The following is a 15,342-nucleotide window of genomic DNA, read 5'->3' as shown; positions in this document are numbered from 1 at the left end:
GTGAATACATTCTGAAGGCAATGTATACATTTTACGGAAAAATAAAGATACTGTCATTAACAATTTTATTGGAATCCAAACTTTTGCGATTACAATGTAATTTACCGTATAGAATCTGTGATGTGAAAACAATAGTGAAACCAAGCTTCCGGAAGCCATCTCCAACTGACTAGGCCTTATCAGGCTCGGACCAAAACAAGAGGGTTAAGGGAATAGGGTGCCATTTCCAGACGTAATCTTGAACGTACCTTTATAGGGGTATACCATTTGGACTCCTGGTGCTGTTGGTATGTAGGTTTGGGTTTGGGGGCCCGTCTGGCCATCATGGGCTCTTCCACCTCCTCAGGAACAGACACTATAGCATTCTTAGCCTTCTCCAGCCTTGCCCCTTCTTCTGTAGAGCCCTTCTCTCCCCAACGCACCTGGATAGGACACAACAGACAGGGGTCAGAAGGTCACATCAGGTTCAACATCATGTTGTTGTTAACGTTCTGTAACATTGCACTGTTTTGAAAAGTAAACATACATTGTCCCTTTCGTATAACCCCTGATCAATAACCAGGTCGTGTGTGTTGTTTTTACTGTTTTCATTTACATCATCGCTTTTCTTTTCGTTTCTGAAGCTTATCCTGTTTTAATTAAATCCAGCACATCTGTTGCCGGGTAGAACCCACCGGCAGAAGACAGGTGAGTGGTTAATTATTGACACGCTCTTCAAGCTGTAGGTTCAGTTGCTACAATACAGAACTGCTTCCTATGATCTCCCATTCCCCTTCCCCATGGAAAAACACACACCTCCACACACACATCATATATATCTACCCTGATGAATAAAAGATTGCTAGTACATTCTATCACTGCAGGTTGTACGAGCGTTCTGCATCAACACGGTGCTAGTTGTACGAGCGTTCTGCATTAACACACTGCAGGTTGTACGAGCGTTCTGCATTAACACACTGCAGGTTGTACGAGCGTTCTGCATCAACACGGTGCTAGTTGTACGAGCGTTCTGCATTAACACACTGCAGGTTGTACGAGCGTTCTGCATTAACACACTGCAGGTTGTACGAGCGTTCTGCATTAACACACTGCAGGTTGTACGAGCGTTCTGCATCAACACGGTGCTAGTTGTACGAGCGTTCTGCATTAACACACTGCAGGTTGTACGAGCGTTCTGCATTAACACACTGCAGGTTGTACGAGCGTTCTGCATTAACACACTGCAGGTTGTACGAGCGTTCTGCATCAACACACTGCAGGTTGTACGAGCGTTCTGCATTAACACACTGCAGGTTGTACGAGCGTTCTGCGTCAACACACTGCAGGTTGTACGAGCGTTCTGCATTAACACACTGCAGGTTGTACGAGCGTTCTGCATTAACACACTGCAGGTTGTACGAGCGTTCTGCATTAACACTGCAGGTTGTACGAGCGTTGTGCGTCAACACACTGCAGCTTATACGAGCGTTGTGCATCAACACACTGCAGGTTGTACGAGCGTTCTGCATCAACACGGTAGGGGAAGTGGGGACCGTATAGAGACGATGGCTGCATGAACAAAGCCTCAACAATCGTAGGGAAAGTTGGAGGTATGATCGTTTCCCCCCCCCCCCCCCCTAAGGCTTTCAGAAAATCGCCGCTATCTCACCAACTTCCTCTGGGCTTGGTAGTATGGGTAGAAGGTAGTGGGAGTGTGTTAGCTTTACACTACATCAATTAGCTTTGGAGAGAGGTAGCGGACAAGCGAGCAGGAAGGTATGCAGTGAGCTGAACAAAGAACTGCCAAGGTGCCGGAGTTGGAAAGGAGGAGGGAAAGATGTACAGAGGGAGAGAGATGGGGAGAGGGGGCGAGATGGAGAGATGGAGAGAGATGGAGAGATGAGAGTGGGGGGGGAAGGGGTAGAGAAGGAGAGATGGGGAGAGATGGAGAGTGGGGGGGAGGGGTAGAGAAGGAGAGATGGGGAGAGGGGGAGAGATGAGAGATGGAGAGATGGAGAGTGGGGGGGAAGGGGGAGAGATGGAGAGAGGGGGAGATATGGAGAGAGGGGGAGAGATGGAGAGAGGAGGAGATATGGAGAGAGATGGAGAGATGGAGAGTGGGGGGGGAAGGGGTAGAGAAGGAGAGATGGGGAGAGATGGAGAGTGGGGGGGAGGGGTAGAGAAGGAGAGATGGGGAGAGGGGGAGAGATGAGAGATGGAGAGATGGAGAGTGGGGGGGAAGGGGGAGAGATGGAGAGAGGGGGAGATATGGAGAGAGGGGGAGAGATGGAGAGAGGAGGAGATATGGAGAGAGATGGAGAGATGGAGAGTGGGGGGGGAAGGGGTAGAGAAGGAGAGATGGGGAGAGATGGAGAGTGGGGGGGAGGGGTAGAGAAGGAGAGATGGGGAGAGATGGAGAGTGGGGGGGAGGGGTAGAGAAGGAGAGATGGGGAGAGGGGGAGATATGGGGAGATATGGAGAGAGATGGAGAGTGGGGGGGAGGGGTAGAGAAGGAGAGATGGGGAGAGGGGAGAGATGGAGAGAGGGGGAGATATGGAGAGAGGGGGAGAGATGGAGAGAGGAGGAGATATGGAGAGAGATGGAAAGAGGGGGAGAGATGGGGAGAGGGGGCGAGATGGAGAGAGATGGAAAGAGGGGGAGAGATGGAGAGAGGAGGAGATATGGAGAGAGATGGAAAGAGGGGGAGAGATGGGGAGAGGGGGCGAGATGGAGAGATGGGGAGAGATGGAAAGAGGGGGAGAGATGGGGAGAGGGGGTGAGATGGAGAGAGATGGAAAGAGGTGGAGAGATGGAGAGAGATGGAAAGAGGGGGAGAGATGGAGAGAGATGGAAAGAGGGGGAGAGATGGGGAGAGTGGGCGAGATGGAGAGAGATGGAAAGAGGGGGAGAGATGGGGAGAGGGGGCGAGATGGATAAATACATCAAGCCGACAGCAGTACTCAATCCTTCATCCATCCCGTGACTTCAGAAAACCAGGCTGAGAGGAGAGAGAAGGATGAGATGGCAGCACCTGTCATGTCAGAGCCGTCAGCAGCTGACAGCGACGACATAATGCCTACACACACAATCTAAGAAGACTCGCTTTACTTTGCACCTTCCTGGAGTCACAGGCAGGCCGGGCAAGGCTAGAGTATAGTGTGGAGTTTGAGTCTGTTCTCATCTGGCGGCTGGCTGGTCTGTTCTGTTCTGGGCACACTGCTAGCTACCAGATGACAGCAGATCCAGTTTTGATTCAGGCTCTGTGTGAGTAAACCAGCCCATGATGTTTGAGATAATATACACTGAGTGTACAAAACATTAAGAACACCTTCCTAATATTGAGTTGCACCCCCTCTTGCCCTCAGAACCCCTTTTGCCCTCGTTACACAGGGATGCTGGCCCCATGTTGACTCCAATGCTTCACACAGTTGTGTCAAATTGGCTGGATGTCCTTTGGGTGGTGGACCATTCTTGAAACACACAGGAAACTGTTGAGCGTGAAAAACCCAGCAACGTTGCAGTTCTTGACACAAACCGGTGCGCCTGGCACCTACTACCATACCGTGTTCAAAGGCACTTAAATATTTTGTCTTGTCTATTTACCCTCTGAATGGCACACTCATCAATGTCTCAATTGTCTCAAGGCTTAGAAATCCTTCTCTAAACTGTCTCCTCCCCTCCATCTACACTGATTGAAGTGGATTAAACAGGTGACATCAATAAGGGATCATAGCTTTCACCTGGATTCACCTGGTCAGTCTGTCATGGAATGGTGTTCATAATGTTTTGTACATACTGGTATAATATATCATAATATACATGTTTTTATCCAAAGCAACTTAACGTCACACGTGCATACATTTTTACATATGGGTGGCCCCAGCAGGAATCGAACCCACAACTCTTGTCTTTGCAAACACCATGCTTTATCAACTGAGCCACACAGTACAAACCACACTGAACAATGACTGTAGTATATAGTCCAACCTCCATGCGTTTGATCCCTCCTGCTCCTCTCCCTCCGTAGTACGAGGCGTCCACAGTCGCCCACTTCTTCTTGGGCAGGTGGTCGTCCTCCTCCGGCTCCTAAAGGGATAACAAACAGGTCAGGAATGTATGAGCACAAATACACCCAGAATTACAAATGGAAGCAGCTGGATACTGTAACGATGTAAAGATGTAACGATGTAACGTTGTAACGCTGTAACGATGTAACGATGTAACGATGTAACGTTGTAACGATGTAACGATGTAACGATGCAACGTTGTAACGATGTAACGATGTAACGCTGTAACGATGTAACGTTGTAACGATGTAACGATGTAACGGTGTAACGATGTAACGCTGTAACGTTGTAACGATGTAACGATGTAACGCTGTAACGGTGTAACGTTGTAACGATGTAGCGATGGAACAATGTAACGGTGTAACGATGTAACGTTGTAACGGTGTAACGATGGAACGGTGTAATGATGTAACGCTGTAACGATGGAACGGTGTAACGATGGAACGGTGTAACGGTGTAACGGTGTAACGATGTAACGGTGTAACGCTGTAACGTTGTAACGATGTAGCGATGGAACGTTGTAACGGTGTAACGATGTAACGGTGTAATGCTGTAACGTTGTAACGATGTAGCGATGGAACGATGGAACAGTGTAACGATGTAACGCTGTAACGGTGTAACGTTGTAACGATGTAGCGATGGAACGATGTAACGGTGTAACGATGTAACGTTGTAACGGTGTAACGATGGAACGATGTAACGGTGTAACGATGTAATGATTTAATGATTTAATTATGTAATGATTTAATTATGTAATGATGTAACGTTGTAACGATGTAACGATGTAACGCTGTAACGATGTAATGTTGTAATTATGTAATGTTGTAATTATGTAATGCTAGGTTATGAGAAACATGAAATGCGTGTGTATGTGTGTGTGTGTATGTCTGTATGTGTGTGTGTGTGTATGTCTGTATGTGTGTGTGTGTGTGTGTCTGTAGGTGTGTGTGTGTGTGTGTGTGTGTGTGTGTGTGTGTGTGTGTGTGTGTGTGTGTGTGTGTGTGTGTGTGAGTGTGTGTGTGTGTGTGTGTGTGTGTGTGTGTGTGTGTGTGTGTGTGTGTGTGTGTGTGTGTGTGTGTGTACTCACGGGTGGCGGAGGCCGCAGTGGAGCAGGAGGAGGAGGAGGGGGTTTAATGACCTGAAACACAAAGAACAAAACAACAAACAATGATATGTCAGGAAAGTGTGTCAGTCACAGACAGACAAACAGACAAAACAGACAGACAAACAAAGGGCTGACAGAGGTGAGATGATGCACGGCAGGTGACACTGTCTCTGTCAGCAATGTACCTGTGCTCTGTGTGTGTGTGTGTGTGTGTGTGTGTGTGTGTGTGTGTGTGTGTGTGTGTGTGTGTGTGTGTGTGTGTGTGTGTGTGTGTGTGTGTGTGTGTGTGTGTGTGTGTGTCTCAGCTTTTTCTGTGTCATAGTTTATAGGGTGGGGCCTGAACATCACAGGTATGTGTAGGGTGGGGCCTGAACATCACAGGTATGTGTAGGGTGGGGCCTGAACATCACAGGTATGTGTAGGGTGGGGCCTGAACATCACAGGTATGTGTAGGGTGGGGCCTGAACATCACAGGTAGGTGTAGGGTGGGGCCTGAACGTCACAGGTATGTGTAGGGCTCTACTGGCAGCTCAACACTGTGGATTACTGATTACAAGATCCTGCCTGACAACCAACAAAGGGCCCCCTGGTGTAAAATAACACAATAAAGAGACAGTCCAAATCAACTAGTGACAGACAGGGGAGAGTCTTAGGCTAGGAATTCATTAGATGGGGTTCAGTGGTCCCAAGCAGCAATCCCCCAATCAGAGTTCTGAGGAGATAATTAACATCAATGAGATGCAGAGAGGAGAAGAGATGAGAGGAGAGGAGAAGAGGGGAGAGGAGATGAGAGGAGGAAAGGAGGAGAGGATATGAGAAGTGGGTTGAGGAGAAGAGGGAAGAAGAGGGGAAAGAAGAGGAAGGGAGAGAACAGGACAGGAGGGGAGAGGAGCAGAGGAAAGGATGAGAGGATATGAGAAGAAATGAAAGGAGAGGAGAATAGGGGAGAGGAGAGGAGGGGAGGAAAGGAAGAGAGGAGAAGAGAGAAGAAGATGAGAGAGGAGAAGAGGTGAGGGGAGAGGAGAGAAAAGGGGAGAGGAGGGGAGAGGAGGAAAGGATGAGAGAAGAGGTGAGGGGAGAGGAGAAGAGTGGAGAAGAAAGGAGGGAAGAAGAGAAGAGGGGAGAGGAGGGGAGAGGAGAGAAGGAGGAGAGGAGAGGAGGAAAGGATGAGAGGAGAAGAGGGGAGGAAAGGAAGAGAGGAGAGATTAAGAAGGGAGAGGAGAAGTGGTGAGGGGAGAGGAGGAAAGGGGAGAGGAGGGGAGAGAAGAGGGGAGAGGAGAGGGTTGGGAGAAGAGGGGAGAGGAGAAGAGAGGAGAGGAGAGGAGAAGAGAAGAGAAGAGAGGAGAGGAGAAGAGAGGAGAGGAGAGGAGAGGAGAGGAGAGGAGAGGAGAGGAGAGGAGAGGAGAGGAGAGGAGAGGAGAGGAGAGGAGAGGAGAGGAGAGGAGAGGAGAGGAGAGGAGAGGAGAGGAGAGGAGAGGAGAGGAGAGGAGGGGAGAGGAGAGAAGGGGACAGGTGGGGTGAGGAGAGGAGGTGAGTGGAGAGGAGAGGAGAGGAGAGGAGAGGAGAGGAGAGGAGAGGAGAGGAGAGGAGAGGAGAGGAGAGGAGAGGAGAGGAGAGGAGAGGAGAGGAGGAAAGGATGAGAGGAGAAGAGGGGAGGAAAGGAAGAGAGAGGAGATTAAGAAGGGAGAGGAGAGGAGGGGAGAGGAGAAGAGGGGAGGAAAGGAAGAGAGGAGAAGAGGTGAGGGGAGAGGAGAAGAGGGGAGAGAAGAGGGGAGAGGAGAGAAGGGGACGTGGGGTGAGGAGAGGAGGTGAGAGGAGAGGAAAGAGAAGAGAAGAGAAGAGAAGAGAAGAGAAGAGAAGAGAAGAGGAGAGGAGAGGAGAGGAGAGGAGAGGAGAGGAGAGAAGTAGAGGGGACAGGAGAAGAGAAGAAAAGAGGATGGGAGAGCTCTAGACTAGAGCTTGGGGTCTAATCCAGACTAGAGTTTGGGGTCTAATCCACTAGAGTTTGGGGTCTGATCCAGACTAGAGCTTGGGGTCTAATCCAGACTAGAGCTTGGGGTCTGATCCAGACTAGAGTTTGGGGTCTGATCCAGACTAGAGCTTGGGGTCTGATCCAGACTAGAGCTTGGGGTCTAATCCAGACTAGAGTTTGGGGTCTGATCCAGACTAGAGCTTGGGGTCTAATCCAGACTAGAGCTTGGGGTCTGATCCAGACTAGAGTTTGGGGTCTGATCCAGACTAGAGCTTGGGGTCTAATCCAGACTAGAGCTTGGGGTCTAATCCAGACTAGAGCTTGGGGTCTGATCCAGACTAGACTGACTGGAAGATGAGTGCCTGCTCAGGTCACTAAACACACACACACACACACACACACACACACACACACACACACACACACACACACACACACACACACACACACACACACACACACACACACACACACACACGCACACACTCTAAAATGCCTGTTTGCACACAGACACATGAACACAAACATAGAGACACTGTACATGGGCGCATACAACTGTGCATATGCACACACACACACACACACACACACACACACACCACACACACACACACACACACACACACACACACACACACACACACACACACACACACACACACACACACACACACACACACACACACACACACACACACACACACACACACACAAACACACATCTCTCTCATTCCAGAGTGATGTGCCTAGCAGGCCTGTCCTGTCTGTGCCAGTAGTTGTGACATGGCTACTGACTGACTAGCAGGTTGTCCACAATGTGATTCCACTCAAAGACAAGATGCCTTCACGTGTTTTATATCTGCATACAAAGCATTCCCCTGGACAGGGACGCTTGGCAGGTGTCAGTCAGTAGAGAACATTTAGTCACTTCAGATAAGATACTGGCTTAGAACAGCATTGACATTGATATGTAAGAAGGACAGCACAAACAAACAAAAATGAACCCAGAGCAAAGGGGTCAGATCCCGGTCCCGTACTGACAGAATCTCAGAGTAGGAAGGGCTGCTCTACGATCAGTTTAGGCTTTAAATCAGATCCCGGTCCCGTACTGACAGAATCTCAGAGTAGGAAGGGCTGCTCTACGATCAGTTTAGGCTTTAAATCAGATCCCGGTCCCGTACTGACAGAATCTCAGAGTAGGAAGGGCTGCTCTACGATCAGTTTAGGCTTTAAATCAGATCCCGGTCCCGTACTGACAGAATCTCAGAGTAGGAAGGGCTGCTCTACGATCAGTTTAGGCTTTAAATCAGATCCCGGTCCCGTACTGACAGAATCTCAGAGTAGGAAGGGCTGCTCTACGATCAGTTTAGGCTTTAAATCAGATCCCGGTCCCGTACTGACAGAATCTCAGAGTAGGAAGGGCTGCTCTACGATCAGTTTAGGCTTTAAAAGAAATATATGGACGAGATGGACCAGATCCTCAATCACTTAGCGCACGTCTAACCCTGAGACATTATGTTGATGAGGAGCGTGCACGTCCACCCTCCATTCCTTCCTTTAGGCTCCAACCACAGTTCAGTGAATTGATTTAAAGAGTCAAAGTGTATTACTGGTTCAGTGAATTGATTTAAAGAGTCAAAGTATGTTACCGGTTCAGTGAATTGATTTAAAGAGTCAAAGTGTATTACCGGTTCAGTGAATTGATTTAAAGAGTCAAAGTACATTACTGGTATGAAAAGCTCAGCACACCTACACCTCTATGACTTTATACAATAGCAGACTACTACAACCTGCCCCAGTGCCTGGCTAGCAGGGTGTACATGTGTAACTGCCAACATTCAGTATCTCTTCCTCTTCCTCCGGGAAGAGAACTCCAAAACCAGACAACATTACGTTGATTGTTCATCGAAAGATGAATATGTCATCGTCGCAGGTTAGCTGTGCATTTTACAAAATTTGTTTTTTCAACAAAACGCAGGAGTAATTATGGCATATCGTAGGTTGAACAGCCGTTTCATTCACAGTAAACTACTCTGATGCCAGTATAATGTACCAGTTTATTAATGCATTCACAGTGAACTACTCTGATACCAGTATAATGTACCACTGCTGTTAATGCATTCACAGTGAACTACTCTGATACCAGTATAATGTACCACTACTGTTAATGCATTCACAGTGAACTACTCTGATACCAGTATAATGTACCACTGCTGTTAATGCATTCACAGTGAACTACTCTGATACCAGTATAATGTACCACTGTTTATTAATGCATTCACAGTGAACTACTCTGATACCAGTATAATGTACCACTGCTGTTAATGCATTCACAGTGAACTACTCTGATACCAGTATAATGTACCACTGCTTATTAATGCATTCACAGTGAACTACTCTGATACCAGTATAATGTACCACTGCTGTTAATGCATTCACAGTGAACTACTCTGATACCAGTATAATGTACCACTGCTGTTAATGCATTCACAGTGAACTACTCTGATACCAGTATAATGTACCACTGTTTATTAATGCATTCACAGTGAACTACTCTGATACCAGTATAATGTACCACTGCTGTTAATGCATTCACAGTGAACTACTCTGATACCAGTATAATGTACCACTGTTTATTAATGCATTCACAGTGAACTACTCTGATACCAGTATTATGTACCACTGTTTATTAATGCATTCACAGTGAACTACTCTGATACCAATAATAAATTAAGGTTCATTAAATACAGTAATAATGTCTGTTTGTCTGTCAGTTGACCCAACCTTTTCTCTCTGCAGTATAAATACAGTAATAATGTGTGTCTATCTGTCTGTCTACTGGTGGGCTCTGCTCTCTCTGCAGTATAAATACAGTAATAATGTCTGTCTGTCTACTGGTGGGCTCTGCTCTCTCTGCAGTATAAATACAGTAATAATGTTTGTCTATCTGTCTGTCTACTGGTGGGCTCTGCTCTCTCTGCAGTATAAATACAGTAATAATGTTTGTCTATCTGTCTGTCTACTGGTGGGCTCTGCTCTCTCTGCAGTATAAATACAGTAATAATGTTTGTCTGTCTGTCTACTGGTGGGCTCTGCCTTGTAGCATGATTAATATAATATCATTGTAGGCAGACTGTAAGCTGGTGGATTAACTCATTTTATTAAATAATTATGCAGCAGACTTCCTGGACATATTGTGGGATAAATAAAGCATTATACAAACCTGATTTCCTGGACATACAGTGAGCTCCAAAAGTATTGGGACAGTGATTTATCTTGTATTTTTTGGGGCTTTGTATTCCAGCACTTTGAATTTGAAATGATACAGTGACTATGAGGTTAAAAGGAACACCTATGTGAGAATGCTGTTCATTGACTACATCTCAATGGTCAAAAGCATAGTGCCCTCAAAACTCATCACTAAGATAAGGACCCTGGTACTAAACCCCTCTCTCTGAAACTGGATCCTGGACTTCCTGATGGGCCGCCCCAAGGTGGTAAGGGTAGGCAACAACACATCTGCCACGCTGATCCTCAACACGGTGCACCTCAAGGGTGCGTGCTTAGTCCCCTCCTGTACTCCCTGTTCACCCCCGACTGTGTGGCCAAGCACGAGTCCAACACCATCATTATGTTTGCTGATGACACAACTGTGATAGGCCTGATCACCGACAACGATGAGACAGCCTATAGGGAGATCAGAGACCTGGCAGTGTGGTGAAAGGACAACAACCTCTCCCTCAACGTGAGCAAGACAAAGGAGACAATTGTGGACTACAGGAATAGAAGGTCAGAGCATGCCCGCATTCACATCGACGGGGCTGTAGTGGAGCGGGTCAAGAGCTTCAAGTTCCTTGTTGTCCACATCACTAACAAACTATCACGGTCCAAACACACCAAGACAGACGTGAAGAGGGCACGACAACGCCTATTCCCCCCTCAGGAGACTGAAAAGATTTGGTATGGGTCCCCAGATCCTCAAAAAGTTCTACAGCTGCACCATCAGGAGCATCCTGACTGGTTGCCTCACTGCTTGATATGACAACAGCTTGGCATCCACCCGCAAGGCGCTACAGAAGGTAGTACTTACGGCCCAGTAAATCACTGGGGCCAAGCTTCCTGCCATCCAGGACCTCTATACCAGGCGGTGTCAGAGAGGAAGGCCCTAAAAAATGTCAAAGACTCCAGCCACCCAAGTCATAGATTTGTCTTTCTGCTACCGGACGGCAAGCGGTACCAGAGCGCCAAGTCTAGGTACAAAAGGCTCCATCCCCAAGCCATAAGGCCGCTAAACAGTTAATCAAATAGGTACCCGGACTATTTGCATTTTTTTTAAGCCGCTGCTACTGAGTACACCAAACATTAGGAACACCTTCCTAATATTGAGTTGCACCCGCCGCCCCCTTATGCACTCAGAACAGCCTCAATTCGTTGATGTATGGACTATACAAGATGTAGCTGGCCCATGTTGACTCCAATGCTTGTGTCAAGTTGGCTGTATGTTGTTTGGGTGGTGGACCAGTCTTGATACACACGGGAAACTGTTGAGCGTGAAAAACCCAGCAGCATTGCAGTTCCTGACACAAACCGGTGCGCCTGGCACCTACTACCATACCCCCATTTAAAGGCACTTAAATATTTTGTCTCGCCTATTTACCCTCTGAATGGCACAGATAGACATTCCATGTCTCAATAGACTCAAGGCTTAAAAATCCTTCTTTAACCCGTCTCCTCCCCTTCATCTACACTGATTGAAGTGGATTTAACAGGTGACATCAATAAGGGATCATAGCTTTCACCTGGATTCACCTGGTCAGTCTATGTCATGGAAAGAGCAGGTGTTCTTAATGTTTTGTGCATTCAGGCTATATTATTTATATTACAGACTCAGGTCTCTGGTCCAGAAGCAAATTTCCTGCAGTTCTATCCATTTTGCTATGGGGTTTTGTACTGTGTATTGATATTGTAAACTGTATTCTCCACATAACTCATTCTAATATTTATACTGTAGAACATTTTAGTTACACGGTTTATACACGCCGCATATTTATTTATACACTGGAGTGTGTGGATGTGTGGATGTGTGTGTGTGTGTGTGCGTGTGTGTGTGTGTGTGTGTGTGTGTGTGTGTGTGTGTGTGTGTGTGTGTGTGTATGTGTGTGTGTGTGTGTGTGTGTGTGTGTGTGTGTGTGTGTGTGTGTGTGTGTGTGTGTGTGTGTGTGTGTGTGTGTGTGTGTGTGCGTATCTGCGTGCGTGCGTGTGTGTGTGTGTGTGTGTGTGTGTGTGTGTGTGTGTGTGTGTGTGTGTGTGTATGTGTGTGTGTGTGTGTGTGTGTGTGTGTGTGTGTGTCACTGGATACTTAACCATCTGCCATACAGCCTGAGCAGGCCCAAAGCTGCAACACCAACACCAGATTCCACCAACCAATCATAGCCACTCATGGCATCATCCCCAACACGGCCTCCTTTTTTGGTAATTGTCCAATTAGAGTAGCTAATGCTAATCCCATTCATTTAAAAAAAAAAAAACTGCATTCTTTTTAAACCTTCATGTTGAGTCAAGCTGTTTCTGCATATTATCATGATAGTGTGTCCGTGGCAGGTAGAATATAATCAAATTTAAAATGATGCACTTTCATTAGGGGAAAAAATGACCCTATTTGAGAGGAATGCTGAAGGTAATAATCACATGGGTTGGCCACAGTGATTACCAGAGAATATAATTCCACATTGGAAATACTGTACATGTTGAAGTAATCGGACAGGAACCCGTGACACATTGCACCATAAGAAAAAAGGTGAAAGACAGGTTGAGGTCATAGCAGGAGAGAAACTCATTCAAACCTCTTAGCCAGTAGGCCCTTATGTCTGAGTGACAGCATCAGATATAATATCTCTCTCTAACCCAGTAGGGCCCTTATGTATGACTGACAGCATCAGATATAATATCTCACTCTAACCCAGTAGGCCCTTATGTATGACTGACAGCATCAGATATAATATCTCTCTCTAACCCAGTAGACCCTTATGTCTGACTGACAGCATCAGATATAATATCTCTCTCTAACCCAGTAGGCCCTTACGTCTGAGTGACAGCATCAGATATAATATCTCTCTCTAACCCAGTAGGCCCTTATGTCTGAGTGACAGCATCAGATATAATATCTCTCTCTAACCCAGTAGGCCCTTATGTCTGACTGACAGCATCAGATATAATATCTCTCTCTAACCCAGTAGGCCCTTATGTCTGAGTGACAGCATCAGATATAATATCTCTCTCTAACCCAGTAGGCCCTTATGTCTGAGTGACAGCATCAGATATAATATCTCTCTCTAACCCAGTAGGCCCTTACGTCTGACTGACAGCATCAGATATAATATCTCTCTCTAACCCAGTAGACCCTTATGTCTGAGTGACAGCATCAGATATAATATCTCTCTCTAACCCAGTAGGCCCTTATGTCTGACTGACAGCATCAGATATAATATCTCACTTTGAATCAATTAAATGAATATAGAAAGATATCTTGTCCTCCGTTTCTCTCTAAGCCCACGACCACACCGCCCATACATTCCTGGAGGACTTTAAATCCACAGACTCCCTTTAAAACCACAGACTCCCTTTAAAACCACAGACTCCCTTTAAAACCACAGATTCCCTTTAAATCCACAGACTCCCTTTAAAACGCCATGAAACACTGGTGTCTACAAGAGCAACATATCAGGGTGGGGTGTAGTTCATATCAGGGTGGGGTGTAGTTCATATCAGGGTGGGGTGTAGTTCATATCAGGGTGGGGTGTAGTTCATATCAGGGTGGGGTGTAGTTCATATCAGAGTGGGGTGTAGTTCATATCAGGGTGGGGTGTAGTTCATATCAGGGTGGGGTGTAGTTCATATCAGAGTGGGGTGTAGTTCATATCAGGGTGGGGTGTAGTTCATATCAGGGTGGGGTGTAGTTCATATCAGGGTGGGGTGTAGTTCATATCAGGGTGGGGTGTAGTTCATATCAGGGTGGGGTGTAGTTCATATCAGGGTGGGGTGTAGTTCATATCAGGGTGGGGTGTAGTTCATATCAGAGTGGGGTGTAGTTCATATCAGAGTGGGGTGTAGTTCATATCAGAGAGGGGTGTAGTTCATATCAGGGTGGGGTGTAGTTCATATCAGAGTGGGGTGTAGTTCATATCAGGGTGGGGTGTAGTTCATATCAGGGTGGGGTGTAGTTCATATCAGGGTGGGGTGTAGTTCATATCAGGGTGGGATGTAGTTCATATCAGGGTGGGGTGTAGTTCATATCAGGGTGGGGTGTAGTTCATATCAGGGTGGGGTGTAGTTCATATCAGGGTGGGGTGTAGTTCATATCAGAGTGGGGTGTAGTTCATATCAGGGTGGGGTGTAGTTCATATCAGGGTGGGGTGTAGTTCATATCAGGGTGGGGTGTAGTTCATATCAGAGTGGGGTGTAGTTCATATCAGGGTGGGGTGTAGTTCATATCAGGGTGGGGTGTAGTTCTGTGTTCCTATAAACATAAATAAAGGTTTAATTCACTACACTGCCTGTATGACCTTGTGCCTGGCAGGGTTCCATGTGGGAAGGAGACAGAGATTGTGTGTGTGTGTGTGTGTGTGTGTGTGTGTGTGTGTGTGTGTGTGTGTGTGTGTGTGTGTGTGTGTGTGTGTGTGTGTGTGTGTGTGTGTGTGTGTGTGTGTGTGTGTGTGTGTGCGTATGTGCATGCTATAAGTGTGCGCGTTCCCATTTGTGTGTATCTGAGTGTGTATGGGGCTCATCCTGCTGAAGCCCTGAAAGCCTTGAAACCCAGCTGAAACCTGGCAGACTGGGGGTTGCAATATTAACAAACAACACATGGCCCTCTCCTCCTCTCCTCCTCCTCTCCTCCTCTCCTCCTCCTCTCCTCATCTCCTCCTCTCCCTCTCTCCCCAGGTCCCTGAAGGAGAGCAGCAGTAGATTCAGCACCAAGACAAACACAGCGCCGGCCAGACATGCTGCAGGGGCTTTACATTCTAATGCCTTTGTTGGTTTTCCAAAATATGCTTCCATCTCATCCTGGACGGGCTCCCAGTGTTCTCATCAGGGTCTCAAACAGAGGTGAGGCATATTATTATTGGTAGTAATATGAATTATTTGGAGGCTGTTGGTGATGGTATAATGGTATATTTCTGTATTGGTGATGGTATAATGGTATATTTACGTATTGGTGATGG

The 15,342-nt window shown here is 46.9% G+C and overlaps 1 protein-coding gene across 1 annotated transcript in view; it reads right to left on the bottom strand.

The window, feature by feature from the left end:
* Positions 1 to 15,342, bottom strand: part of LOC106585928 (anthrax toxin receptor 2) — a 121,274-nt gene that overhangs the window by 72,857 nt on the left and 33,075 nt on the right. Inside the window, exons 12-14 of the mRNA XM_045707090.2 lie at positions 5,134 to 5,184; positions 3,967 to 4,065; positions 249 to 422 (exon numbers count right to left, since the gene is read on the bottom strand). Coding sequence (XP_045563046.1) covers positions 249 to 422; positions 3,967 to 4,065; positions 5,134 to 5,184 — 324 coding nt within the window. The remainder of the gene's footprint in view (positions 1 to 248; positions 423 to 3,966; positions 4,066 to 5,133; positions 5,185 to 15,342) is intronic.

This window comes from Salmo salar, chromosome 24, assembly GCF_965601325.2.
Source record: "Salmo salar chromosome 24, fSalSal1, whole genome shotgun sequence".
In the NCBI taxonomy this organism is placed as follows: Eukaryota; Metazoa; Chordata; class Actinopteri; order Salmoniformes; family Salmonidae; genus Salmo; species Salmo salar.
The sequence above is the reverse complement of the archived record's forward strand: the minus strand, read 5'-3'. Positions and strand labels throughout refer to the sequence as shown.